General features: G+C 50.5%; 10 protein-coding genes across 10 annotated transcripts; 3 read left to right on the top strand and 7 right to left on the bottom strand.

The window, feature by feature from the left end:
- Window positions 1-1,994: 1,994 nt before the first annotated feature.
- On the bottom strand, window positions 1,995-3,858 carry CONPUDRAFT_164990 (uncharacterized protein). The gene is made up of 2 exons (XM_007769872.1): window positions 3,007-3,858; window positions 1,995-2,938 (listed from the first exon to the last, which is right to left on the bottom strand). Exons 1-2 carry the CDS (start codon window positions 3,454-3,456, stop codon window positions 2,675-2,677), a joined length of 714 nt encoding a protein of 237 aa, XP_007768062.1. The 5' UTR covers window positions 3,457-3,858; the 3' UTR covers window positions 1,995-2,674.
- A 97-nt stretch (window positions 3,859-3,955) lies between these two features.
- Window positions 3,956-5,197, bottom strand: CONPUDRAFT_123241 (uncharacterized protein; the record flags this gene model as incomplete). The annotated part of the gene is made up of 6 exons (XM_007769871.1): window positions 3,956-4,095; window positions 4,148-4,270; window positions 4,332-4,578; window positions 4,634-4,766; window positions 4,814-4,893; window positions 4,956-5,197. The coding sequence occupies 6 exons, from the start codon at window positions 5,195-5,197 to the stop codon at window positions 4,054-4,056; spliced, it is 867 nt and encodes a 288-aa protein (XP_007768061.1). The 3' UTR covers window positions 3,956-4,053.
- A 127-nt stretch (window positions 5,198-5,324) lies between these two features.
- Window positions 5,325-7,484, bottom strand: CONPUDRAFT_103467 (uncharacterized protein). Its single transcript, XM_007769870.1, has 6 exons — window positions 6,893-7,484; window positions 6,678-6,841; window positions 6,546-6,618; window positions 6,405-6,492; window positions 5,565-6,350; window positions 5,325-5,501 (listed from the first exon to the last, which is right to left on the bottom strand). Exons 1-5 carry the CDS (start codon window positions 7,337-7,339, stop codon window positions 6,199-6,201), a joined length of 924 nt encoding a protein of 307 aa, XP_007768060.1. The 5' UTR covers window positions 7,340-7,484; the 3' UTR covers window positions 5,325-5,501; window positions 5,565-6,198.
- Window positions 7,485-9,094: 1,610 nt separating this feature from the next.
- CONPUDRAFT_81866 (glutathione S-transferase) lies at window positions 9,095-10,343 on the bottom strand. Its single transcript, XM_007769548.1, has 7 exons — window positions 10,142-10,343; window positions 9,861-10,089; window positions 9,768-9,798; window positions 9,665-9,715; window positions 9,490-9,610; window positions 9,376-9,433; window positions 9,095-9,322 (listed from the first exon to the last, which is right to left on the bottom strand). The coding sequence occupies exons 1-7, from the start codon at window positions 10,246-10,248 to the stop codon at window positions 9,263-9,265; spliced, it is 657 nt and encodes a 218-aa protein (XP_007767738.1). The 5' UTR covers window positions 10,249-10,343; the 3' UTR covers window positions 9,095-9,262.
- A 280-nt stretch (window positions 10,344-10,623) lies between these two features.
- Window positions 10,624-10,939, bottom strand: CONPUDRAFT_53835 (uncharacterized protein; the record flags this gene model as incomplete). Its single annotated transcript, XM_007769144.1, has 2 exons — window positions 10,624-10,704; window positions 10,766-10,939. The coding sequence occupies 2 exons, from the start codon at window positions 10,937-10,939 to the stop codon at window positions 10,624-10,626; spliced, it is 255 nt and encodes an 84-aa protein (XP_007767334.1).
- Window positions 10,940-11,057: 118 nt separating this feature from the next.
- CONPUDRAFT_42438 (Aminomethyltransferase folate-binding domain-containing protein) lies at window positions 11,058-12,331 on the top strand (the record flags this gene model as incomplete). Its single annotated transcript, XM_007769119.1, has 5 exons — window positions 11,058-11,213; window positions 11,276-11,630; window positions 11,678-11,821; window positions 11,875-12,006; window positions 12,063-12,331. Coding segments are annotated over 5 exons (1,056 nt in total), but the record flags the coding sequence as incomplete, so codon positions are not given.
- A 100-nt stretch (window positions 12,332-12,431) lies between these two features.
- Window positions 12,432-13,005, bottom strand: CONPUDRAFT_103462 (4'-phosphopantetheinyl transferase; the record flags this gene model as incomplete). Its single annotated transcript, XM_007769869.1, has 2 exons — window positions 12,432-12,769; window positions 12,827-13,005. 2 exons carry the CDS (start codon window positions 13,003-13,005, stop codon window positions 12,565-12,567), a joined length of 384 nt encoding a protein of 127 aa, XP_007768059.1. The 3' UTR covers window positions 12,432-12,564.
- A 984-nt stretch (window positions 13,006-13,989) lies between these two features.
- Window positions 13,990-19,831, bottom strand: CONPUDRAFT_81863 (P-loop containing nucleoside triphosphate hydrolase protein). Its single transcript, XM_007769544.1, has 17 exons — window positions 19,718-19,831; window positions 18,241-19,662; window positions 17,121-18,189; window positions 16,902-17,061; window positions 16,820-16,853; window positions 16,659-16,769; window positions 16,598-16,607; window positions 16,165-16,550; window positions 16,019-16,111; window positions 15,856-15,968; window positions 15,706-15,809; window positions 15,417-15,651; window positions 15,250-15,368; window positions 15,141-15,201; window positions 14,838-15,081; window positions 14,339-14,788; window positions 13,990-14,285 (listed from the first exon to the last, which is right to left on the bottom strand). Exons 2-8 carry the CDS (start codon window positions 18,339-18,341, stop codon window positions 16,515-16,517), a joined length of 1,521 nt encoding a protein of 506 aa, XP_007767734.1. The 5' UTR covers window positions 18,342-19,662; window positions 19,718-19,831; the 3' UTR covers window positions 13,990-14,285; window positions 14,339-14,788; window positions 14,838-15,081; window positions 15,141-15,201; window positions 15,250-15,368; window positions 15,417-15,651; window positions 15,706-15,809; window positions 15,856-15,968; window positions 16,019-16,111; window positions 16,165-16,514.
- A 1,542-nt stretch (window positions 19,832-21,373) lies between these two features.
- CONPUDRAFT_136879 (YwlC protein) lies at window positions 21,374-23,741 on the top strand. The gene is made up of 4 exons (XM_007769868.1): window positions 21,374-21,445; window positions 21,496-21,645; window positions 21,706-21,777; window positions 22,448-23,741. The coding sequence occupies exons 1-4, from the start codon at window positions 21,392-21,394 to the stop codon at window positions 23,585-23,587; spliced, it is 1,416 nt and encodes a 471-aa protein (XP_007768058.1). The 5' UTR covers window positions 21,374-21,391; the 3' UTR covers window positions 23,588-23,741.
- A 116-nt stretch (window positions 23,742-23,857) lies between these two features.
- On the top strand, window positions 23,858-26,192 carry CONPUDRAFT_81860 (DEAD-domain-containing protein). Its single transcript, XM_007769542.1, has 8 exons — window positions 23,858-24,329; window positions 24,386-24,509; window positions 24,557-24,767; window positions 24,826-25,016; window positions 25,070-25,647; window positions 25,703-25,791; window positions 25,841-25,917; window positions 25,982-26,192. The coding sequence occupies exons 1-8, from the start codon at window positions 23,894-23,896 to the stop codon at window positions 26,001-26,003; spliced, it is 1,728 nt and encodes a 575-aa protein (XP_007767732.1). The 5' UTR covers window positions 23,858-23,893; the 3' UTR covers window positions 26,004-26,192.
- Window positions 26,193-26,557: the final 365 nt, after the last annotated feature.

Here is a 26,557-nt window from a genome sequence, read left to right as displayed (position 1 = left end):
CAGAGGGTACGAGGCAAGAATTTTTATGTGCACCGAAGACCTCTCCAAGGCAGGACATATCGAACCAAGACACAGCCGCTCAGCGAGGGTTTGGCTTCGACACTCCTATCCTCAAACCGCGCACCATAGCTGCAACGCGCAGCGCCTCCAATAACATCCACCGTATTCATCGTTCACCCTTACTTCAGGATCCTGCGGATGTACCTAGACGCAGACTCCATGAGCATGCACAAGCGAGTTCTTCGAGTCGGGCCAAATCCACTGAGCGCAAGAATGGGAAACCAAGGCGCTCCCGTAGACGGGCATCTTCTGAGGATGAGACGGATAAAAGCGCACGTACGCAAATTCATAACGAACCCCCTTGCTACATCTACTCACATACTGGTAGGTCTAGCTGAAAGACGTGAGCGAAAGCGCGAAAGGCGGGCTATCATGAAACCAAACCTGCACAATGCCAACTCTGCTTCTGACACACCCAAAGAAGCTCCGTCAAGGAAAAAGCAGAAACGGGCTGCCGGTACTGATGGCGCCGCTTTTGCTCTCATGCATGGTTTCAGCGCGACGAACGTTGGACGCACCCATGAGCGAATTACAGTGAGTGAGCTCGCCACTTCCCTCACAAGGCCATTTGTCATGAAGTCCTTGCATAGCTTAAGCCGCCACCACTTGGCGTGTTTAACAAAGGGAAGGCCTCGTATAGGGCCCATGTTCCAAACAAAACTGCAGGTAAGGTTCTCTGACGGCGATGTAGTGTGGATTGTAGTGAGTTTTTCTTAGGTGGACATCATCACCTCTTCTCGGAGATCGCTTTCTTGTCCGGAAAGCACAAAGATGTTCGCCCGGGCAGTCCGCAGGTAGAGGAACCCTCTTCTTCGCTTTCCCTTCACGAGTCAGCTCTGCTACACTGCGCGAAATCCTCTGATGGTCTGTTGGATCATGAAGCCATGAATCACAAAGGTAAAGAAAGCAGACATTCTTCGAGAGCTGGCTCTGTCGCATGGGACATTGAACGACAAAGTGTGGACTTACCCTCAGACGCAAAATCTGTCTGCCCTCGGGATCCTCAGCAATCTGTTATACTAGACGCGCGAAGACACGACTGGCTTCCAACCCAATGCAACCCGGAATTGGAAGAAGCTCACAAAGGACTTAGTGGTAGATCAACAAGTGAACTGCGCACGAGCTGTAGCGTGCTGGCTGCACGACATCCATACACGTCGTCTCTTCATCCTTCACAATCGGCGTCACAGGTAAATCGCCCTCATATGGCCTCTGTTAACCGACATGAAGGGGAAGTGACTCGCCATGAACCAAAAGTTTCCGAACTCGCCGAAAGGTCGCATAGACACTCGCCTAAAAGGTCCGATACATACTGCCAGGGCTCGCTAGCACATCCAGCGTCTTTGTCGCAAGGAGAGGCATACAGTGCTATTGACAGGGAGAACACCAACGACCCGTCCGTAGAACACCGCGCGACTAACGGTCCTAGCTATCCGCGCATCCCATTCAAGGACCCTATGGACGTTCCTTCTCCGCGAAGCGTACGTTTCTCTGACTTGTCTGTTGTATCAGCTGGACCTGTGCCCTTCTCTGGTTTTCGAGGGTCTTGCACCGCATCAATTTGTGACCATCCTGGCAACTCCCTTCCAGCAACATGTCCTGCTTACATGGAAGTTTTAGGATGGAGTCGAGAACGTCGAGAACTTGACCAGGTGGAGCTCCCAAACTTTGACGAACCGTTATTCTCCGAAGGCGTTAACGGCTGGAATATCCACTCTTTACGGGACTCATTTGGCGACCCTATGCAAACTGACCTTTATGGTAACGTTCAAGGAGGGCTTGGTTCTGACGACTATCCCGGCATCATGGACTACGTACCTCCAAGCTCCTACGAATTGTTGCCTCAGTTTGCCCCACTTGAACCAAACGAGTTTACTGATCTAGGCGACAATATATCTGCTCAGAAGATTCCACAGGACTTTCTTTTTGGCTCTCCTAGCTTCAGTCAAGTGGACATTGACTTGGAAGTACCAGATGACGATAGGCGCTGGGAGCAGGAAGCACACTCCCCTACCGCCGATGCACCACTTGAGCAATGGACAAATATCCTCACAGATGGCTTTGGGATGGATGACAGTCAAAACTTCACTGACGATGACTGCGAAGAGGTCCCAGAGATTGGCACTTTCGACAAACTATCAAGCGAACAGGACAACTACGAAGACGACAGTAACAATGGGATTCAGACCCCGACACGTTCACTTTTGTTGCAGCCGTTCTTACAAGGCCGATCACTCCTGCTCGGACTTGGCGAATCAACTAATCCTGTTCCTGCTCACGAAGTTCTCCTGCCTTTTCTGACAGCTGCCGAAGCTGAAGTTGCATCCCGCATGAAGGCGAAAAGACACTGGAAACCACAAAAGCTATAACCTAGGCATCAATGATCGAGTGGTGTGGCGATGTACTTTTGATACTAGCAGATAGATATACTACGGTAGTTAATGAAACGTCATATAAATCCATGGCATGAGCATGAATGAACCTCGTCTACGTATACATTCGGGAAACTACAATACATCTGCAAAAGATCCTACCAAAAGGCAAAATATTTTGTGACTTGACGATAAGAGTTGCTCTGAATTAAGATTGAGATCTCGAGAGGATAGTATCAGCTTTAGTATCCGATGATCTGCCTGCCACGATGATCGACGTCGCGCCCGTGGCCATTGACGTATCCCCGGCGATCGACAGGGCCGAAGAACCAGAAGCCTTTGCGAGTGCTATGGTTTCTTCTGTGATGATGGTGTGGCTCGTGGTGCCCACTGAGGCCGAAGAACCTGCGCAAACGTTCACCCCAGCTGAGTGTCGAGCGATAGTGCCCCGCGTTGGTGTGGTGCCTCCGATGATCACCACGATGCCGCCCCGTATCCGCGTATTGCTGCATGCACATGCAAAAGCGTCAGCACGAGGTGCATAAGATCAACACATATTACAAACGAAACGCACTGTATAAACGGGACGGCTGCCCCCCGAGTATGTCTGCGGGACGGATGCGCTGTGGTGATGACGGGTGCGCGACCTGCTTCTTGTGCGTGTGGGGACCGTGTAGTACTGCACATCGTGGTGGCCATGGCTATGACTATGGCCGTCGCGATTGGCACTGTGGCTTCGTGACCTGTGATGATTAGACGGGATAGTGAGGTAGGCTGGGTTGGAGTGGGAGGGTGTGTGTCCGACAGAGGCGTAGCGCTGGAGGGGCGTGCCCTGGTATTGGCCTGAGGAATGCGAGGTCGGATACTCGTAATATCCTCCATTTGAGTGACCGTGGCCGGAGTGGGTGTGACCAGAGTGGTGAGAACGCTGCGAAGTTGTGTACACGATTGGTTGAGGGCTGTGACGGCTCATGCTATGGCTGCGAGAATGCCCTTGATGGGGCGAGACGACGTAGGCAGGCATCGCGTGAGCGGAGGGGAAGTCAAAGAGTAGAGGAATTGACGTCAAGTTATATCGCCGACTCCGATCGCTCAAGACGGAAGCTTTCTCCACGCCAGATCATCTCACCCGATCGCCGCCTCCGCGTTTAGGTCTCTTATCTGCCCGGTCCATTTCCACGTCCAACCCCTAAGTACTTGCTGTGTTGTGGTGACGATACAAACGGGGCACGGGGTGCACCATTGTTGCAGTCAGCCTTCGGCAATCATCGACGAGTAGCTCACATCATTGGTACGCTGAATTTACCGTTTCAGTTGGTGCCCATATCCCCCAGATCGAATTGTCCCTCGTGCTTGATTCAAGCTCTGGACAACGTTAACCTCCACTCATCGAGCGAATCGGACTTCGGGGCAATGCTATCCTCAGATAATTGGGGACAACTCCAAGGGTCTGTTCGGCACCAGATGACGTGGTTCATGCTGTGCCTCAGCGGCTTCAATGTAAATCGTATGGAAAGGCTGGGGGCAAAATGTACCACCGAATTGCACGGATTGGAGGCTCGTATCTTGTTTGATAATGACAACACTAGGAGCACGTGGTAAAGGGAAAATCTGTCGTATGTCACTCCATGTCCGCAAAGTCGCCCTCGTCAAGGTCGTGTGGCTTGAATATATCGTGGTCAGCATCAGACAGAAGAATTGAGCAAAATGCACACCTCTTTTGGTTCTTCGTCTTCTCCGTATTGCATAGTAAAGTCTATATGACTAACGACAGTCTCGAGTGAATCTGTAGATGTCAAGTCTAGGGGGAGGAATGAGACAAGAGGATGGTCCTCAATCTGATAAATGGTCAAGGTCAATTTAGAAGCGCGCAGGCGGGAGTAGCTGGTAGAGACTGACAAGTTGTACGATAGCTTGATTGAGCGCATGGAACCGCGGATTTGCCTCAGCTGGAGCGCCAGGAACCCCAGCGAGGAGTAACGGATCCGGTTCGAGGTAACGAGCGATGTCTTTGCGGGCCCTTCGGCCATTCCGCGCGCCTCCAGAGGGGTCGTCGGGATTGGATGTGATGAGATCCATCTTTGACATGATATTGATCCAAGGTACTTCTAGATTCACCATAGCAGACATGGCAGACAGAACGCCGCTAGAATAGGCTCGAGTCAGAAGGGAACCTTTGCACATGTAATCACGGCATTTACCTGAAATACTTGTATCGGTCCTCAACAAACTGAGACTCAAGGAGGTACACAGCGCTTGTGCGAATACCCATTCGGGTCAGATTTCGGACCAAGGTGGGGAGGAAGGGGTGGTGTGTGTAGAGCTCAATTTGCCCTGGAAACAGCTTAGCATGGGGGCATATCAAGAGAAACGAGACGCACCAGGGCAGTCTATGATCAGGTAATCTTCGTCATAACCACCCAGCTCTTCTTCCAACCAGTCCATATTTTGCAGCAGGTACCTAAGAGGGCAGACGGATGGATTTCGCGCCAAATAGCAAGGACAGGCGGTGCACTCACTCACTCGAAGCAGTAGACAAGACCACCATTTGGGCCATAACCCATTTCCGACATAACGTCCTCCAGAGAAACGAGGTCGCGTATGTCGATCGCAGGCTCGTACTCGAAGGCGTCGCCGGTTGCTGCTGGATCAAGGTTGACGATGTTCACGGGCCGTTTAGCCATGCGGAGGTGTGTCATGAAAGAGGTGGAGAAGGTGGACTTTCCAGCGCCAGCTGGGCCGGTGACGAGGACGGCATAGCGCATTGCAAGGTGGATTGAGGTAGTAGGACTGACTGTAACGCCTGTCGCGTCGGGCGCGTAACGGATTAGATTATTAGAGAAAGGATCACACTTGAATTCGAACTCCGAATATCCCTATCGCCCACAGAGTCTCGGACGGTGCAGTAGTAGTCTATACTCAGCATATTTTACTCGCTCCTCCTCAAATCTCTATCGTCCTCGTCATGTCGCGCCCTCCACTTTTCCCTGACAAGACCGCATCTGGGATCGCGGTAGATCCCCGTACGCTCGATCGCGTCGTCCCTGAATCCCGCAGACCTGATGGGACGTACGTATACCTAATACTTCAGATATAGTGTCTGAGCTCACAGTACACGACCCTCCTCCGCAGCGTTCGTAAGGAACTCAAGATACGTCCTGGATTTACTCCTCAGGAAGATGTCTCTCGTTTCCGCGGCAGTCGCCAGGCTCAGGCAGATCGCAGTGCCTTACCCAAGGGCCACATACTCGGCTGGGTCGCACCTTCCTCCACCTCTCAGCCTGCCAAAGCAAACCCGAGCCCAGCCCCAAACAAGAACGCCAAGAAACGTGCCAGGCAGCGTTCCGCAAAAAAGGTGACGAAAGAGGAGGAGGTAAAGGATAACTGGGATGACGAGGACGAGGACAACCAGGCAGACGAGGCAGCGAAGTCCCAGGCTGAAAGCGGGGAGAGCTCAAGCTCGACAAAGGACGGCTCAAATGCAGCCTCAACCGATGCCGCCAAGTCGTCAAAACCAGACGCAAAGTCAAGTACAACCGACCCAGATGCTCTGGCAGACAAGGTTGAGAAACTCACGGTCAATTGATTTGTTTTCCATGGCACATTCTATGTTGTTTCGGATTCCCAGTGTAGCATATTATGGATTCGCATTACATGCGTGGTCGCGAGGTATGGAATATCTTTAATTGGTAGCGAATGTAGGATGTATGATCGGCCTGTCGAGACCAGCTGGATCTACAGATTGAATAATTGATAAGGCTTCACCTCATGACGAAAGTAGCTCATCCGTCTGAGTGGACGCGTTGGTAGGAGGTGGACGAGACGGATCAGTGTGAGGTGTCGGGCGTGGCTGCGATGCATTGGACTTCCAAAACTCCATGCTAAGGAAAATTAGCACAAGAAACCCACTCAAAGCCACTGTTATAGCTAATGAGAATACTGCTACGTTTGGTTAGGCTAGAAGGTACTCACTGACGCCCTTGCGCATGTTATCCCACCGAACCTCTTCCATTGTTGCCCGGAGCTCACCGACCCTCACGACAGATTTGCTCAGTATTTCCTAGATATCGATTTTAACTGCTGCATAGTGACTCTTCGCACAACTGGACAAACCTCGATAACGACTTCTTGTTGATTCGCATCTGCCCTGGATTCGCCCTTTGAGCTGTCAAGCTCCATCTGGATTCTAGACATAACAAAGCAAGCCTAAGCACACGGAGGACGTGCAAAGCCATGGGTACATACTCGTGTTTGAGCCTGCCGAGGTCCTCTTTCATCTTGATATCAAGACGGTCCACCTCGCGTCGAAGCGCAGCCGTCGCAGTGCGTATAGTCGCTCCCTCGTTTTTGGTGCGCATTGACATCTCTGATCGTAGTTCCGAGAGGGCGGCCTTGAAGAGATACGCTTGCTAGCAGCTCGTTAGCACGAAGTCCGCACACGACGCACTTGCCACACGCACATTCTCAAGATCCTGTACGGTCAATCCCTCTCGCCTGACGCGTCCTATTCGATCCACAAGCAGCGCCCGTGTAGCACGCATGAGATTTCGTGCGGTCGGCGTCGGGAAGGTGCGCTCGAGAGCGGCGAAGAACTGGTACGTGTGGAAAGGCGGGCTCAAGTACACCGGGCGATCATTTTGGTTGCGTTGATGCTGTTGACTCGGGTTCTGAGACACAGGCAGACCAGACACGTCTCCGTCTCCAAACCCATAGGTTGGCGAACCCGGGAAGGGCGGACCAGAGTTGTTCGCATCTGGGGTAGAAGGGCTCATAATCGTCGAGGAAGATTGTTCAGTCTCTGGTGGATCCTGACTCGAGCTCGAAGGCTCGGTAGGTGCGGAAGCACGGGGGTGAGCTGAACCCGAGCGAGGGTCCTTAGGGTGTACGAGGGAGATCGAGCCGTCCATAGGCTCCGAGATTTGGGTAGAACCATGGAAGGCACGGAATGCGATCAAAGATGCGTTTCTAGCGACATTTACAGCTGTTGCTGAACGTGCTGAAGCCCTAAGATGTGTTGAGATAAATGTGTGCGTGCAGAGATGGACTGGTCGGCGGTACATGGCAAGAGAAGGAGACCGCGCGTTTTCGGCTATGTTGTTCTTACCTTATACGGAAGGTCTCAAGAACGTTCAGAATTTCTTAGAGGAAGTTGCAGTGCGTCCCAGCCTCACTTCCGGCGTCTATCTTGATATCAAGCCTTTGTTTTTTGTTAGAGGCTCAGCTTGGACTCTTAATTATGGCAGCGCGCTATTATGAGCTTGTTCCGATGTCTTCCTACAGGCTGCTACTTAATCCTGCCAGTGGCAAGGTCAATCCAAGAAAAACTTCAAAGTTCAAACTGTGATGTCAAACGGTCAGATCTCCCTCATTTTGAAACAGTGAAAACTTCAGCACGCCACAGCACTTTTTCAGGCTGCACGTCTGCAGCATGCATAACGTTCTTATCAATGCGAGGCCGGTATTTCTTCTTAGTAGGACTGCCGCCCAAGGAACGTAACACTTCGCTTTGCTGTCGCTTCTAGCGCGCAGCCACATTAATGTGTCTGCCTCAGACCTAGCCTCGGAGATACACCGGTCAGTCAGATACTCGAGCTGGCACTTGACTCAACCTATTCTCCACCTTTTGGCATAATTATCACTAATTTTGTCATTTTCTAGCAGGTAGAACGGACCTGGATAACCAATACCTTTCGTTTATTGTGTCTGTTCATTCATCCCTTGAAAACTCGTATTGCATCCAACCCTCCAGATACACGCAGAAAACACAGCCTAACCTTTTGCATCACAGGATTGTTAAACGCTCAGACATGCTCTTGAGGTGAGGTTTTCATAGTATGCAGAGTGGCTCGATTTCACGTCTACTTAAGACGCTTTGTACCATCCGAGCGAAGCTCAGAGGTTTCCCCAAGTCTCAAGTACTCGTAACATGGCCTATCTCAACTCTCAGCTCGCTCCCACATCCGACATGTACCAATACCATGATCTCTCGAGCAGCTGTCCTCCTCCCGCATTTCTTCCAATGATCGTAGATCACGACAAAGCGCCTAGACTCTTCCATCGCAGAAGAGGGTGGCGCAGCGTCATTCAGGGAGCGGTACAGTCAGGCAATCAATGTCGGAGTCTTGCTATTCCTTCTCCTCGATACAGTAGCTTTTGTGATTTGTCTGGTCGACTTTGTCCTGTCCTCCAAAGGGTCTGCAGACAGCAAGTCCTCGGAATCATTGGGACAAGAAGATTTTTCTATCGGACAGACAAGTCAGACGGCTGAGCAAGACGTATCGACTTTTGTCCATGAGAAACGTCAGTGTTCCACATTACCTACAGACTAATGCGCTGACACATCCCAGTCTACCTAGTCATTATCTTCGGTGTAATATTGTTCGTAGTCCTAGGAGTTTTAGCGGCCAAGGGAAAGTTCAAATGTGCGCTCTACTTTACTTCGTGCTATCGATCCGTGCCAACAAGTGATCCTAGCTCCTTGCAACATACATTTACTCAGCTGTAACGGATGTGGATGTTGCGGAGGTATGTCGATTCCGTACGTAGCTCTTTGCGCAACTAAAATATTATGGTCCATTGACAGCCATCATGAGTTGCTTGACCTGCGGGTATTGCTGCAAGTGCTGTGGTTTATGTGGATCAGACGATGGACAATAATTTCCGACATGAACAATCACGGCTACTTCGTCAGATTTGTTGGGGTTTTGCTGTTCGGAGATCATGAAACTATACTACACGCACACGCTATTCATACATGGTCATACTCAGTTTCTGAGTACTCTGTCTGGTTTACTTTACGTTGCTCCGTTTGCTTCTCACGACTTAGACCCTTAGGGCACTGCAATACCAGCCTTAACAGCAGGTCTCTCCAAGATTCGCTCGACCCAAGCCTGCATACTTGCGTCAGATCCATGGACACCCAACACCAGCAGCTAATAAATACCTTCACGTGCGGGAACTCATCGAGCGTCTCGATGCCTGCATGCTTGTGGATCCTGACCCTGAAAACGTTTAGGTCAGCCGGCGCACGGGTTGACAGTCTACAATAATGTCCTACCAGGGAAAGACATTGATGTCCGCGATGCTGTACTTGCCCTTACCAGCACCGACAAGGTATTCGCGACCGTTCAGACGGATGTTGAGCACACCGTACAAGCGCTTAGTTTCCTCCTGGTAGCCTGCAAGTTCTCCGATGAGACTGATCATAGTCATCATAATGTAGAGACACTTACGTTTCTTCCCATACGGAATATCCTCAGGGGCATAGTGAAGAAAGTGGTGCGCTGTACCGACAGACTGAGCAAACGCCGAACCAATAGCCAATCGTATATTTACCCTGCCCTTGCATGGGACCAACACCACCGTGCTATTGGTTCATTAGGTCACCATAAGACGTCGATTTTTGCATTGCGAGTAAAACGAACTCACAGCAAAGAAAATCCACTGGTATTGCTCGCTGAGTTCATCAACATCCTCAAACGTGAGCGTCTTCTGCTTGTCATAGTGTGTCTCGAGGTACAGCAAGATAGCAGCGGTCTCGAAGACAGTGAAGTCGTTGCGCGAACGGTCGACAAGGACAGGAATACGACCGTTCGGGTTCAGAGCAATGAACCACGGCTCCTTCTGAACATTGGTGCGGATGTCGATTGCCTTCGTTCTATAGGGGGGTCCAGGTCAGTGGTCTTTCTTGTAAAAGGCTCTCGACTTGCTCGTAATCAACGGTAGAACCATAGAGGGCCTTCAATTCTTCAAGAAGGATAGATACTTTATGCCCATTAGGAGTCGGGCCAGTGTAGAACAAGAAGGGCTGGGACATTTTAGAGAGAAAGGATTCAAAGTAGAGACTAGGGAAGCCACCCGCTGTATAGCTCGAGCTCTTTAAAGACTACGCGTGGGTACAGAAGCCTCGACGACGCAATATGCTTGCTCAGCTGCGCGAAATATGACCAAGATTGTTGATTGCTAAGTCCCGGCAATTTGAAGTCTCAAAGCGTACGGGAGCATTGGCAACCACAGGGGCAGTCGCGGATTTGTATGGATCCCTATGGATTTCTCGTTTTCACCAGACACTTTGGTCAGCTAAGCTGTCCAGGCTGCGTATTCATCGGTCCTAGTCATGCAAGTGCACGGCATGGTCAAGGTTAATTTGTTGATATCCTATCCAAAAGTGTACATTCGCCGATATTAGTGACTAAACCGTTGATTGCTGATCCCGAATCTTGGTGGCATTCAGCCCAACAGTGTTTCCTCTAAAACGCTTCGTCATGTCCAGCTAGTATGAGCAGTCAACAGCAGCCTAAGGGTAGTGTACGAGAGTAGGGAATATTGCCTACCATGTTGCGCTTGCAGTCATAAGTGGCCTTGCGCAGATTGAGGCATTTTTCTGGGAGCGAATCTCTGTGCTGCCTCAGACATTCGGACGGGAGGTGGCCATCCTTTCTAACGCAGTCGGACTCGAGAAGGCATTGTTTGAGAGCGTCGAGTAAAGCTTCGCACGAGGAGGACATTCGCGACTCCTTGTGTGATTGACCGGAAGTAAAAGGGTACCGTTGCAAGCCCCTGTCTTCGCCGACTTAGCTTATTCATATCCTCTCACCACCCACGACGATGCCCATACCCCCTGCGTTGAGAGGGCTGCTCAGAACGACACCGACTCTGTCGCGTGTCCTTAATCGCGCCGTTTTGTCTGTGTCCGGCTCGCAAGCGTCCGAATTTCTCAATGGGATACTTGCTACCCATGTCTCCGGCCGTCCACACTATGCAGCGCTCTTACATGCTCAGGTATGTTTGCTTGTTCCACGGGTCTCTGGTATGACCTGACATAGGATGTTCTTGCACTTCAGGGACGTGTCATTCATGATGTTTTCATATACAGGCATGAATCACCCAAAACCGAGTATCTTATCGAGTATGACGCGAGCCCCTCCGAAGCGTCGGAGCTCGTCGCCCTGCTGAAGCGATATGTTTTACGTGCCAAAGTACGCGTACGAGATGTATCCTCTGAATGGGATGTTTGGGCTCGCTGGGGCGGTGAGGTAAGTGAGACGAGGAGTTGGGAGTTTGCAAAGAGCGGTAGTATCGAACCATCATGGGCTGTCACCCAAGGAGAGTGGCCGTGGGGGTCCGATTATGATGCGCTGAACGACCGACGCGCCCCTGGTATGGGTCGACGGATGCTTGTGGTCAAGGACTCCAAACGTATGTGACCACTGGTGTATGCGTTTTCATTGACCACAGCTGCCTAGCCCAGGACGCTTCCACCCATGACATTGTTTCTTCCGGCGAGTATACCCTCCATCGGATATTACATGGCGTGCCAGAAGGGAGTGCAGAGATCCAGCCTATGCATGCCTTCCCAATGGAATCAAATATGGACATTATGGGAGGACGTACGTGGCTTGAATCACCGCCGCGCGTAATTCTCAACAGGCTTTCATCCTAGTTGACTTCCGGAAAGGTTGTTATATTGGACAGGAGTTGACTGTCCGTACTTATCACACTGGTGTGGTGCGAAAGCGCATACTACCTGTGGTATTGTATCCTGAGGGATTGGCAAGGTCACTCTTTCTCCCCCGTCTTCCAGCCTCATGCATGTACTTACTGGTCTCAGTTCCTCGAAAGAAATTTTAGGCCTCCCCACAGGTCTCTCCATCACGCCCTCTGCTAAATCTCGGACAGACGTTCCTGAGGGAACCCGAGTGCCGCGTCCTCGAGGGCACGGGACACTACTTTCAAGCTTGACGACACAAGACACTGCTCTTGGTCTGGCACTGCTAAGACTTGAACACGTCCAGGCCGCTGAAAGAGGTGACATTGAGCTTCTTCTGGACGGGCCAGTGGTTGAAGGGGTTGGCGAAATCTCAGTGAACCATTGGTGGCCTGACTGGTGGCCGACACAGGATAATTTTCAGTCAGCATGAGCGGCGTTCTCTAGTTACTAGAATGGCCGTTTGGTCAATCACAACATCGATCTCTACTCAAAGTCATTGAATACAAAATACGCGACATCGATATCGATCGTATCGTTCATTATGCATTAACCTTAACCAAACACTTCGTCGGCTAGCATAATTAATCGCCAAGCTCGAGTGTCGTATGCCGTTATTTCATAACACCCTGGCAATGGTGATTTCTAGTGCAGTTCAGCGACAACGGATGCCACCACATATTCTCCATCGTGGCTGACGGAGACGTGCAGGTTTCTGCTAGCGAAATTATTTTGGGGTGTATAGAACAGCGTCGGCTTTCCCCCCTTAGTCGCTGAAGAGTAGGTAAGTTCTTTCCACGTTGGCTTGACGGGGAAAAGTGCTTTATACGCGGCTTCCTTCACTGCCCATCTGAGGGTGAAGGACCCGTTAAGGAGAGGTCAGAGATTTGTCAACAAGAAAACACACCTGACGGCAAGGAAACGCGTCTTGCGTGTCTCCGTGCCTTCCTCGTGAATATGACTGAATGTGGCCTGCTCCTCGGAACTCAAGATACGGCGAGCAAGTGTATCCACGTTTCTACGTCTGACGAGAGAGGCTATGCGAGAAACATGGACAATGTCGATACCAATGCCATGGATGGGCATGAGTTTGAAGTTTAAAAATTTGAGCTGTGGACGCGGTTGATCAGCGAAGTCAAAGTCGCGTTTCACGCGTTTTGGGACTGGGACGCTTGCAACACGCGATTATCACAGAACGTTCACCGTCTGGCCGACTCATTAATGGCGGATCACTTAACAACATTCATAGGAGCTTCTACCAACAGGTTTTCATATGCAGCTGACATCTCCGATTCACGTACCGTAGCCTTCGGTTCATCGACGTTCATTGCGTTATGGGACACGGCAGTGAGTATAAGCTTATCAAATGAACCCCTGTTTTCTGCACTGTCACCAACATGATGATCTTCAGGACACTAATGACCGTGGAGTATACGAGACCATCTCGGGACATGATGGCGCTGTAACCGCAGTGAAATTTGTCAATGAGAGCTTGCTTGTGAGTGCAGATGACCAAGGGTCGATCCTTTGTTGGGGGAGGTCGGCGTCCAAGGTATAGTGATTATTATATTTGACCAGCGTGGATCACTCATTTCTTCGGGCGAGATTGCAGTGGAGTCGGATTGAGTCTGTGAAAGCGCATGAACGCAGTATCTCTTCTTTATGCGTGCTAGATGACTGTCTGGTCACTGGTGCATCCGAGTCTCTAGTAAAAGTCTGGAGGATAACTCATGAAGCTGGTTCAGGTACGATTCCTCAGTCATTGACATTGTCATTGCCTCATGTAGAGTAGCTACTCTTGAAAGTGTTCAGACTCTTTCGTTGAAGGGCAAATATCCGTTATCTTTGGCCATTACCAAATTGTCACGGAGTAACAACGGTATGGTCCAACCTCTCAACCTATGCTTCAACTAAACATTTCTCGGCAGCTCTGATATTGGCTATTGGTGCCACAGATCAAAAAGTACACATCTGGGTCCGATCAGGCCAGGAGGTGGAACATTTTTCTTCATTCATGGTCGCCTATTTCCCGTGGTCACTGACCAAAATCTTTAGTTTGTCTCATCCACGGCACTGTCGGGGCATGAAGACTGGGTTCGCAGCCTCGCATTTTCCCCACAGGACCAGCCGGATGAACCTCTTACTTTGGCTTCTGGCTCCCAGGACTCCACTATACGCCTATGGAACATCGAACCCGTGGAGAAAATGGTGGCCGAGTTACCTCAGGTTGAGGTCACAAGTCAGCAGTTAAGCAATGACGTGTTGGATGCTCTGGAAGCTTCAATGAACAATGAAGCAGACAGCGAAGGTGGAAAACAAATCTCCCTCAAGCGGCATATCATCAACGTGAAATGGGATACCATAGGGTATGATGCACTTGTGTTCAACTGTACACTGAAAAATAACAGGTATATGATAGTATGCAACAGTTCACTATCACATTTGATGCTTTGCTTGTTGGCCACGAAGCGGGAATTACTAGCTTGGCTTGGCGTCCTGGCTCGGGGTCGACATCCTCTCTCCCCTCCCTGCTCTCCACGTCGACCGACTCGTCAGTTGCAATTTGGTCTCCTTCTGGTGTAGGAGATGGTTCACTTCAAAAGGAAAATTCACTCTGGATCAATCGCATACGATTCGGTGATATAGGCGGTCAGCGATTGGGAGGCTTTATTGGCGGACTCTGGAGTAGTGGTGGTCACGAAGTACTCGCATGGGGATGGAACGGAGGATGGCGTCGTTGGCGTTGCTCAGAGTCAACCGGTGATTCACGCCTTGAGGAATGGGCTGAGGTTGGTGCAATAACCGGGCATTTCGGGCCCGTGAAAGACATTGACTGGAGTCCAAAAGGAGAATACCTGATTTCTGTGGGGTCAGTCAAATCCAACGCTGCAACATACGTGACCTAACCTCAACTACAGATCTGACCAAACAACACGCATATTCGGACCAACTTCGGATTTTGAGGGTTCCCTCAATGCAAGCCCCTGGCATGAAATTGGCAGGCCTCAAGTTCACGGATACGATCTCGTCAGCGTACGGTTCATGAGCTCGTGGGGCTTCGTAAGCATTGCTGATGAGAAGGTCGCTCGTGTATTCGAGGCTCCGCGGGGATTTGCTAAGCTGGCCAAGATACTGAAGCTGTCGGGTGCAGAGGAAGAGCCCGTCCGTCAACTTCTTTCCTGTGTTATGAATGAAGTACATCCTTATACTAATTTCAGCAGACACGACCTATTGCAGCTAGTGTGCCGCCTCTGGGACTTTCTAACAAAGCTGTGACGGAAGGTCGGCAAATATCTTGGAAGAGTTGCTGTTTCTGAATGCTCTGTCTAGTCACCACTAGGACCCCTCAAAGTAGCTGGGAGGATTCTTTGAGGCGCCCCTTTGAAGGAGAGCTTGCTGCAATGACTCTTTGGCCCGAAACAGAGAAGATTTTCGGACATGGGTATGAGGTTTGTACCACTCCTTCTCTATCGTACTGCATAATTGAGCTTGCATAGCTCATTAGCTTGGCTGTATCGCGCTCGAAACGCTTCGTCGCCACGGCTTGCAGAGCTACTTCGCCTGAACACGCTGTTGTGCGGGTTTATCGAACGGATACATGGCAGCCCATCGGCAATCCACTACAAGGCCATATGTTGACGATAACAAAAATCGCATTTAGCCCGGATGATCGCTGGATTCTTACTGTGTCTCGCGATCGGACCTGGAGAATATACGAAGTAAACGAAGAAGGTCAGACGCAATGATCAGGCGCTTCATCCTTTGTTTAATATTGGGCTCCCACAGCATTCAAACCCATTGCCGCGGACAAGACGCACGCACGTATAATATGGGATTGTGAATGGTCTTCTGAGAGCGATCTGTTCGCAACTGCGTCTCGCGATAAAACTGTGTGCTAGATCTCCTCCGCCCTTTTTGTGAGCTCATCAATGCTAGGTCAGAATATGGGTGCCGCCAACTGAGGGGGTGAAGCCTATCTCGGTATGTACCCTCAAGTTTCCAGAAGCTGCGACTTCAGTGGGGTTTTGTCCCATGGATAATGCTGGTCGGTGAGTGACGTGTTGGCCTATCTGCGGGACAATGCTGAAGCTCCTCGTAGAAGATTGCTCGCTGTTGGGCTAGAAACCGGAGGGATCCATGTTCTCACCTCCGATAAAACTAGCTCTGCTGAATGGAAACCTCTATGTACCATGTAAGCCCTCATTATGGGAAGGATGGACCCGGTCAATGCTGATATACCTCAAGCAAGAGTCACGTTGGTCATGTCCACCGACTCATATGGAGACCTAGTAGTGTGTCGACACAATTGGCGTCCTGCAGTGAGGACGGTACGGTTAGGTTGCATAGTGTCCGAGCGACATAATTCAGAGTATATCTGCATGAGTATTGAACAAAGAAAGGTCTGATATACAGCAGGTCAAGAGGACGAATCCCATTCCAAACAAGTACGGAAACACCAGGGTATAAAAGGATGGTAAGTAGTTCACCGGGCTGAACGGGTGATATAGTAAACTACAAGTAGATGATGAAATAAAACACAGGGATATAGTTGTTGAAATGATGAAAGTGCAAGTAGGGATACAGACACAATTTATTTATACGATATCACGCAAAGTGGTGGGCACTTCGGGCTGAAAGCATCATTAGTAGCAGAAGCATTCCAATTGCGGAAACTTACGCATTTAATCCTGAAGGGTACGTTCAATCATCGTTGAGGCAGAAACAAACTGAATGCTTACTTATAGAAGCATTCTATGGAGCGAAGCATTTCCACATCTCCTCCAGTAGCTGTAACAAAGTTGATGACTACGCCTGCACGAGCATAGTTTGATGCGATGGCAGGAGCAACACTATCAAAGATAATGTCAGGTACGCACAAAAAAAATTCCACACCACGAACCGATGGGCATATTCCTCTACAGCCTTGGGCAAATCTAAGGGATTCTTAGGAACTAATATGGAACGATGTGAGTAAAGCGCACCATAATTAATGATGAGCGGGACATGGGCCACTTCTGGGGTCTTCAATTGTACGTCGTTAACAACGAGCACCTTTGTGAGAGGCTGCCTCATGATGCCGTTGGACGGGCTCCTGAACTTGTTGAGGGCAGCAAGTTTTGCACCCGCGTTCATATCACCATGCTTCACAATATCCCGTCAGGGGGGGGGGAAACCAGTTACAGAGTAGCTTGATGACATACCATAGGCACAGCCTCTATGCCTCGGCTGGCTAGCTTATGCACAACAGAGTCTAAAGAATTCATGCCACCAACATGAACTATCGCCTGAGAAACTTCAACGTCGTTGAACATGTCCACAAGGGCGTCCAGCTTCCATTCGCGAGCCTGAGCACTCTCCGGGTTCGAAGCACCCCTTCCTGAACCAATAATTCCGAGACCTCCGGGAGTGGACGGAGAAATAGATTCTGACCGCGCACCAGCAGTAAATGCTAGGTATAAGTAAAACTGGCGAAGGCCACGGGCTCCTTGGTTAGAATCTGAGCTAGTCACGTTGCCGTCACGGCGAACTAAGACGCGGACAGGTTCGCGTAGTTGTATAGCGGTAGCCAGATTCAGCACATCTTGAGGTACCGTGTTCGAGAAAAGAGCAGTCTGCCGCTCTATTGCGGAGGGATTACTAGCCATGTCAACGTTAGAACCAGGAGCAATGGCCGATAGCCTCCGACCAGAACTTGCATTTGGGGCTAACCCAGCATCGAAGGACCCGACAGGTTGTGACCCGTTCGAGGCACTGCTCAGCGGCCGTGAACGAGGTGACGGCAATAGCTTCACGATATTGAATACATAATCGTGCAGGTTTCGCGCTATCAGTTGATCCACTTCATCGAGCACAAGGAAGCGAACTTCAGACCCAGTCAGGCCCCCAGGCGAAGTAAAGAGCGCATGAAGTTTTTGAGGTGTTCCGCAGACTATATGAGGCATATTTTGTTGTAAAAGTCGTAATTCCTGAGAAAGGTCACCCGATGCTGAAGTAGCTCCGACACCGAGAGCAGAGCGGATACCGATAGGGCCACCTAAGTCACGTATCATTCGTTGTGCCTGAGTAGCCTGATCGACGGTCGTGGATATCATAATGGCCAATGGACCTCTGTTCGGGGGGCGTCCTATGGTATTCGCAACAGCTGTTTGAATAGCAGGTATCACATATGCTGCAATCCGTTCCTGAGTTGGCGGAGCCTGGGCTATGATGTCGCAACCACGGAGTAAGAAAGGCAGAGCACGCTGCTGAATCTTATTGGGTGGACCAACACTAACGAATATATGAGCACAAGGAGCACTGGGACGCAAATGTTCCTCTCACCCAAATTTGCTGAGCGAACGCAGTAGCTCAGGGGCTAGATTTAGTTGCTCCCATTTTGACACCGTGGGTCCATCGCGATTGGACCCGCCAGACCAATCCATGCCTTGGTCAAGGTTCTGGAGGATAAGTGTGAGCCTTTCGCAATGTTTATGATACGAAGGCCACACTGACACCTGCAGATTCCCGGCGCATCATCCCGCCTGTGACAGAACGCCGTTTGTCGCGCCCGGCGTCAGAACGACCGATAGCGCCCACGGGGTCTGCTCGCACGGGCATATCAAGATTACCTACAGACCAGGTACGAGTTGGGGGGTTAGGCGGGCGAGGCGGCCTCAAATCTCTAGGAGGGAATCCATGGCCAAGCACAGCGGTGTTAGAAGGCGCATTAGGTGGTATCTCTGGAGCTTGGGGCGTGAGCCTGCCAAGCTGGGGTCCTATGGTCCCTGTAGTCGCGTTTTGGATATGTTGCTGTGTTTGGAGAGCAAGGAGCTGACTAACTGAAGTAGTCAGAGTATTCAAACGCTGGGATATCTGGGTGATGTCGTCGCCAGGAGGGACTTGATTGGGGGCAATGTTAGCGCTAAAAGAAGGACGAGAAGCGAAAGACGGGGCAGCATTAGCAGAAGGTGCAAAAGGATTCTTGAATTCGGGGAATGTGGATCCGGTGTTGCTACTGCCTAATGAACGCTCAACCAGAAGGTTGACCTTGCGATGGACGTCACCGAGGTCACGTTGGATTTCTCGAGTCGAGCGCTCGCAACGTATGAGGCGGTCTATGATATCGTGAATGAAGGGCGATGCCTTCAGCTGCATTTCCAAATTCTGCAGGAGATCGATGCCAGTGAAATGACTGCCAGAGTCCAATGAGGAGACTGGAGATGTGGATGGAATCGGCCCATTGTTATAGAAAGACGACGAGCGGGAAGAGTGACTGATCATGTTCAGCGGTGGGGTGGCTATAGCGCGTCCCGACTGGTTGACCGCAGAGAACAAAGGAGACTCGGTGAACCGCCGGTTACCGTCGTCCATTCCGCCCAAGTCGTCGCCCTCTGGCAAAGCTTCCAGACTTCCAACCGTGCTCATTCGTCCGGAGAAAAACTTGTCCGGTTCCGTAGGTCCAACCGGTGGGGTGCTGATGCCCATCGACCGTACATCCATACGAACATCGTGGCGGGATCCGAACGAGCTAGGAGGGCTGGGAGAGGACCGCACTTGCTTCTGCTCTGAATGTTCACGGAAGGTGGGTGCGGGTGCATCGCCTTGTACTCTAACGGTGGGAACACTCGTAACGGCGACGCTGAGATCACTATCTTCACCGAAACGTCCTCTTCCAGGGAAGAACGGGGTCGAGGAAGGGTTCAGCGGCACATTTTGGGACATGGTAGTCATCGAGATCTTTGGTCGAGCTTGTGCTCGTCAGAACTGGGTGGTCTCTTTAACACCGGAGTAATAGACGTTCCTGCCAATGGAGACCTACCTCTGTAGTCGTGCCCCTAGGCTGGAAGTTCCATGCAGCTGGGGGGAGTACGGGACGGGGCGGAGGATGGAGATGAAGCGACGACGCCGTCGTTATAAACGTAGCGACAGGCGGTGGCTGAGAGTCAACGTGAAGGTCCACAATATCACTCCGTACCATGTTTACATACATACACGTCACGTCCTCCCTCGCTAACCGCTCTCGCGGTCTGGCGGCAATTCCACTCGGGTTGGCAACATAAGCATCGGTTAAAGAACAAAAAACCTGAATGCTATATCCCCTTCTTCACAGCGGGAATGTTCTAGTAACTAAATTATACAAAGTCTGGGGGAAGGAAAACCCAAATATCCGGAAGCCGTGACTTTCCGCATTTCCTATCTCCTTTGCATGTTCATTCTCAATAAGCTCGGTCGGCTGAGGCCGCGAAATCCTAGTATCGTCAATCATTAGCTTCTTCTGGCAGAATGGAGATCATACTATTTACCGACGAGGCTGGGTAGATCTCCCCTCTGGCGTAATACTTCCAGCGTGTCGCTCAAAGTGTGCTATAGAGCTTTGCTGGATTTTATATACAAATTCAGGTAGCACATAAGGAATTCGGGAGACCTGTAGACGTCATTTCGTCATGTAAACGAATGCATGCGAAAAGATAACGACGAACCACAAGCTTTGAATCTCGCAACCGCCGCCCGTCTAATGCTACAGCCCTTTCCGCATACTTGGCTTTAGTGAAGCGAACAATTGCGCGTCGCTGAACCAAGTGGCCTCTATAGTATTCTGGATCTACCTTTCCCCTTGGAAGAAGAAGGCCGCCACAGCATGAGATGCTAAGATGTGTGATGGTGCCACAAGACTGAAATAATTGGTGCAAGTCGTCCTCCGTGATTTCCGGGGGAAACTATTCACGTTTAGTGCTGCTATATAGGCAGATATCTAGCTCAGAAAAGCTCACATTGCCAACGAAGACGTGCGCTTGGTCCTGTATAAATCTAGTTTTGACAGATACGTGAGCCTTGCGACGCGCTTTAACGACTTTGTTATCCCTTTGGTCCTTTACACAGTGCTTGCGCGCAGAGCCCTTCTTGGGGGTAGTAGCGCCACAAGCAACGTGGTTAGTAGAACTCTAGAAAGTGATGTTGGTCGTAAGCGCTACCAACAAACATTCGTACTCGAGGCTTGAAGGACTAAAACACACTGAGTTATGGAGTGTTGATTCGTCAAAGGCAGACGTGTTTGTTGTTCGCACTGTGGAAGCGCCACCGGAAGCCGCAGACGTGCTTCCATAGAAGGAGCGAGCGCTCGAAGAAGGGCAACGGACCATGAGTCGAAGATGGGAAGCAGTACAAACTCAGAGTACCGTAAGAAGCTTTGACTCCGAGTCCGCCGCTCGGGACACGATGACAAAATGTGACAGACGCACTGAGCCACTTCATTCAGGAGGAATCAGGATGTCTGGCCAAACCATAAGTACTACGACCAACACAACCGACACCCGAACATTGTGGCTAAGTATCAGCCATACAGTTGCAGTGAACGAGCGCTAGTAGTGCAGGATCGCTTTGAATTCAGATGTCGATCATCCCTTCACACACGGACCCATTTTCGGCTTCGGCCCCGGCCTCCCTCTTCACGTTTACACCCTCTTACCACCGGTCCGTGTCTCCCTTACCTGTCATGTCCGAGCAACGCGTCCTCTACAGGCGAATTGTCAGAGAGTTTGGCAAAGCAGTGAGTATCTTCTTTTTCCGGGTAATACCTCTGTAACTATTTCGCTACAGTCCGTGCAGCCTCGTCAGAAGAGAAACAACGAGATCTTACACAACTTCCGGGTCACTTTCCAGCACCGTGCAAACAGTAAAAATAGTCAGGAATTTGCTCGGGACGTTGAGAACTTCACCACTTTCCTCAGCTCACAGACACAGTACAAGGTGTGATCGTTTAGTCCCATCCCGGTTATAGCAACCCTGCCGACGTCTGACGTTTCACAGGCCCTAATGGAACGCTATAATCCTCTTTTTGACCTTACTGCTGAGGAAAGGATTGAGGCTACTGCCCGGAGAGTCGGCCTCAACATGCCCAAAATGGCTGAAAACTCAGAGCATAACTCATGATGGCCAAGCTATAGCTCGTCCCCGGCTTCCGTTCCCTCGCTTCGGCCACTCCTGGAACGTGGCATCTAAGTCAATTTGCCCTTCAGGCAATATTGTGGTCAGTCCAGACATTGCCTGTCGCTCGTTACGTTGAGATGTAGATAGACACCTCTTGACATGATGCGTATATTGTATCTTAACGCACACTTGCGCACTGAACATTACATGTGTCGTGGTGATTATATCTAAACCGTCAGTATAAACTGAGGAGGCGAGCAAGCTGCCAGCATACAATCAATATTGAGGCTACTTCGAGTTGAGATCTTGAAATACTGCTGCTGTGCAGTGATGTTGATCGAATTCAAGCTTCAAGCTTTTTGAAAGCTTCAAATTCAAATATGACAACCTTTTTGGCTGATGTGAGTCATGTTTGCGATCGAGTTTTCTAGCTCGGTGCTTGCCAGCTGCAGCATCGATGATCAATCGAAAGTAGTAAATGTTATCGGCCCGCCCTTGCTTCCGTACCATACGCCGTCTCCTCTTCGTCATGGGCAACCGTGCTCTCTCGTCTGTCGCCCCACCGAACGCGGCGACTGTTCTGCTTTGTGACGCCTCCTCCATCTCCTTCGACTCCGACGAGCGCCTCCACGTCTCCTCCCCAGAAACTCTCGATGCTCTCAACAAGGTTTCACACTACCTTACTCATGAGCATGGACCCGTCGCTTTACCAACGGAAACCGTCTATGGACTCGGTGCAAACGCGCTGAATACCAAAGCATCTTCTCGTATATTCTCGGTCAAAGGGCGTCCCCCCGACAATCCCCTCATCGTACATGTGTCATCCTCTTCGATGTTGGCTTCCTTGCTACCGTCTGACTATCAGATACCTCCCATGTACCGGCTCCTTATGAAACATTTCTGGCCGGGTCCCTTGACTCTACTCTTCCCCACCAACCCTAAAATTATACCCAGCATCATAACTGCAAATCAGCCGACTGTAGCCATCAGGATGCCTTCCAATCCAATAGCACGAGCTTTAATCTCAGTTGCAGACGTCCCAATAGCAGCGCCTAGTGCTAATTCCAGCGGAAAGCCCAGTCCCACCAGGGCAGAGCACGTACTGCGCGACATAGGAGGAAAAATTAGGTTCATCCTGGATGGTGGACCTTGTGACGTTGGGCTGGAGAGCACGGTGGTGGACGGACTGCACGAGGATGGGAATTTGCGTGTCCTAAGACCCGGAGGACTGCCAGTGGAGGAGATCGAGCGGGTTTTGCAGATGCAGAACCCTTCAGGCTCAGTACCCAAGGTCTTGGTGCACCGACGTGATTTTACGGATGCTCTGCTCGAGCAGGCACCAACTACGCCTGGCATGAAGTATCGACATTACTCCCCATCTATTCCCGTCATCCTACTCATGACGTCGAAAGCACCGGACGCTGTGCAGTGTCTGACACCATCAGCCCTCATACAGCAGTTGCAGGACACAGCACTCTATGACAACCCACCCAAGCATATCGGCCTTCTAATGCCTTCCGATAGCTCTTTGTTTCAACAATTGATACCATTTTCGGAGTTACAGTGGAATCACTTTTCATTGGGCTCGGAGCGAGAACCGGCAGTGATGGCTCAACGGCTATTTGACGGTCTATTGACACTGGAAGAGAGGAGTGTTGACTTGATCCTGATCCAAGGAATTGATGAAGCAAGGGAAGGTCTGGCATTTATGAATCGGGTTATCAAAGCTGCAGGAGAAACGAGATGGATATCTCTCGGTTAGCATGTCTATGCGCTAGCACTGAGGACACAAAGATCAGAGGCAGTACTGACATCTATAGATTCGTACCACATAGTAGACCATAGATTTTACAGAAAGTTAGCTCTGCGTACACCGCGCGATCCTATGCCCACCATGTCGTAGTATCTGAATTCACGCATGTGTAACTTCAAGAAATCCAAGCCTTCACACAGGGGCATATCCCCATAAGGAAGTTTAACCATCTCCGCTATGTCGTCTTCTTTGACTTCATTTTTGACGTCGCTGATGACTGTTCTGCCCTCATAACCAACTCTCCTCCTCTTGTTCATGCCTTTCACAGACGTTCAACATCCGCGGACATCTCCGCAAGGATCATCCGGAAGCCACTCAAACGATTTCGACGAAGACCACTCGGGACATGGTACTCACCTTCACAAAAGAATCCGTTTATCTTCAGCGTCCACTTCATCGGGCGTCAGCGACGACGACGAATTGAGTTACTTCGAAGAGGATCGTGATCCTCAATCAGGAGACTCGTCCGGTGATGAGGACATCCCAAAAGAGACTGTACAAGTCTCAAGTCGCGTTACTTTCGGCAAGAGGGTAAGCGAAAGCCCAGCTCATACAGCGGTGAACAGATCAACGCATCCGAAGTCTTTCGCGGACATGGACATCCATCAATCCCTCATCTCTACCCTGTCTCGAATGTCAATACGAACGCCAACGGAGATTCAGGCCGCTTGCATACCCCCATTGCTAAATGGTGAGCCTACTGTCTGCCACTTTTTTAGACCCCTCAATGGCCTTGATGTGAGGCAGGTCGTGATTGCATAGGGAACGCGCAGACGGGATCAGGTAAAACCATAGCTTTTGCCATCCCTATACTCCAAAAACTCGCCGACGATCCTTATGGAATCTTTGCACTTGTGCTCACTCCAACGAGGTACGGCAGCGACTTATTCTGTTGGGACTCGAGACCCACCTTCTCAGAGAGTTAGCTTTCCAGATAGGCGAACAGTTTGCGGTCCTCGGCGCCCCTCTGAGTGTGCGCACATCAGTTATCGTCGGAGGGATGGACATGATGGCGCAGGCACTTGAGCTAGATGCACGACCTCACATCGTTGTAGCCACTCCGGGACGCATGGTTGACCATCTTCGAAGTAGCAGTGGGCAGTGGAGTTTGGCGCGGACCAAATATCTGGTGCGGGACAGCTCTTTGCCTTGCTTCACCTTTTGCGTCTCACCGTCGTCTCATCTAGGTCTTAGATGAGGCCGACCGACTCCTCACGGCAACATTTGCTCCAGAGTTGGAGCACCTGTTCAACATATTACCCAAGGATCGCCAAACCTGCCTTTTCACTGCAACACTGACCCAAGCAATCGAGAATCTCGCTTCGGCTTCCCCCAAACCTGGCAAGGATAGACCGTTCGTTCATCGTTCGCATTCCCGGTGCGTATTCCATGCGTTGTGGGAGCCAATGCGGGTTTAAACTGTTTGATCAGAGTCGAGACCGTCGCGACTTTGAAGCAGAAGTATGCACTTGTTCCTTCCCACGTGCGGGAGTTGTATTTGTATCACATCCTCTGTCACCCTCCCGAAAACACGGTATCTTTAAGGCGTGCACCGCCGAACGCTGACGTCAAACCTGTCAAGAAATCCAAGTCCGGCAAGAAACCGTCAAAACGTAAGGCTGATGCCGAACCCAACGAGCCAGAGCAGCCCCCACCAACCATAATTTTCTGTCGGAAACCTCGAACTGCTGCGTACCTCACAAACCTATTGAAGACACTGTCTATTCGTAGCACGGCTTTGCATTCGCGTCTTACGCAACGCGAGCGGCTCACTTCTCTTTCACTGTTCCGATCATTCGTTGTTCCTGTCCTTGTTTCAACGGATGTTGGCGCTCGCGGTCTAGACATAGAAGATGTCGCTATGGTGATTAACTGGGAATTGCCGGACGAACCTGAAGAATACACCCACCGGGTGGGTAGAACTGCCCGAGCTGGTAGGAGTGGTTTCGCGCTTAGCTTTGTGACGGAACACGATGAGGAGCGCTTAAACAGTATTGAGCGACGCATCGGTACGTGCTGTAATGCATCGGACATGTGTGCTTAAGATTCATTTCCCGTTTCTAGGAACACAACTAGAGGAAATGCCTTTCTCTGAATCTGATATCCTCGAATCACTCAATAGCGTTTCAACTGCAAAGAGATTGGCGAGGATGGTAGGTACTTATGCTCTTCTTAGACGATGATCATCTAATGACCCTTCAGGAGCTGCATGATTCAAATTTTGGAGAGCGAGAAAAGATCCATAAAATTAAGCAAGAAAAGAGTCTGGGTCAGTCTCGGTATGTAAATGTTGTCCTTCTCAGCGAAGGCACTTCGTGAAATTAACCGGATGTCAATGTCTAGATCAGCATCAGGCTCTCGGTAAATCAGGGGCACTGGGTATTGACTCTAGGACTGGGTACGCCGTCTGATTCGTGTTGCGTCACACATGTAATGCCATGAAGTGGGTCAGAATGGATCTATTCTCAGACATATGCATGTGGCCACATGGGGCGGGTATCAGCTACTAGTGTTGCCCTGTAAGACGGGTTGGATCGCACCAAGGGCCTACGGGGGGTCATCGGGCGATGAATCCTTCTTTTGTGACAGTTGCATTTAATATAGGAGGTGGGGTGTCCTATCCTTGATTCTGTCGATAAATTTAGGATGATTACCTCCAAGCACGATGAACGTTAACAACCGAGCTCGCGAAATGTTGAATATCGAATATCTGTCGACCAAAAATCTTGGCGACGCTGTAGATCTGGAGGGAGGCTGCGATAGCAGAGGTAGGGTATTTTGCCTTTAAGATTATTGGCCCTTGGTTCTGACAGTTTCTGACTGTGGGGGTGTCAATCAAGATTTGAAAGACCGCGGCAAGGTGGAGTGTGACCGGTTGACCCCCCGGTACCGACTGCGTTTGTTATTGGTACGTCAAAA

The sequence above is a fragment of the Coniophora puteana genome, assembly GCF_000271625.1.
Source record: "Coniophora puteana RWD-64-598 SS2 unplaced genomic scaffold CONPUscaffold_5, whole genome shotgun sequence".
NCBI classification, from domain to species: domain Eukaryota; kingdom Fungi; phylum Basidiomycota; class Agaricomycetes; order Boletales; family Coniophoraceae; genus Coniophora; species Coniophora puteana.
The sequence above is the reverse complement of the archived record's forward strand: the minus strand, read 5'-3'. Positions and strand labels throughout refer to the sequence as shown.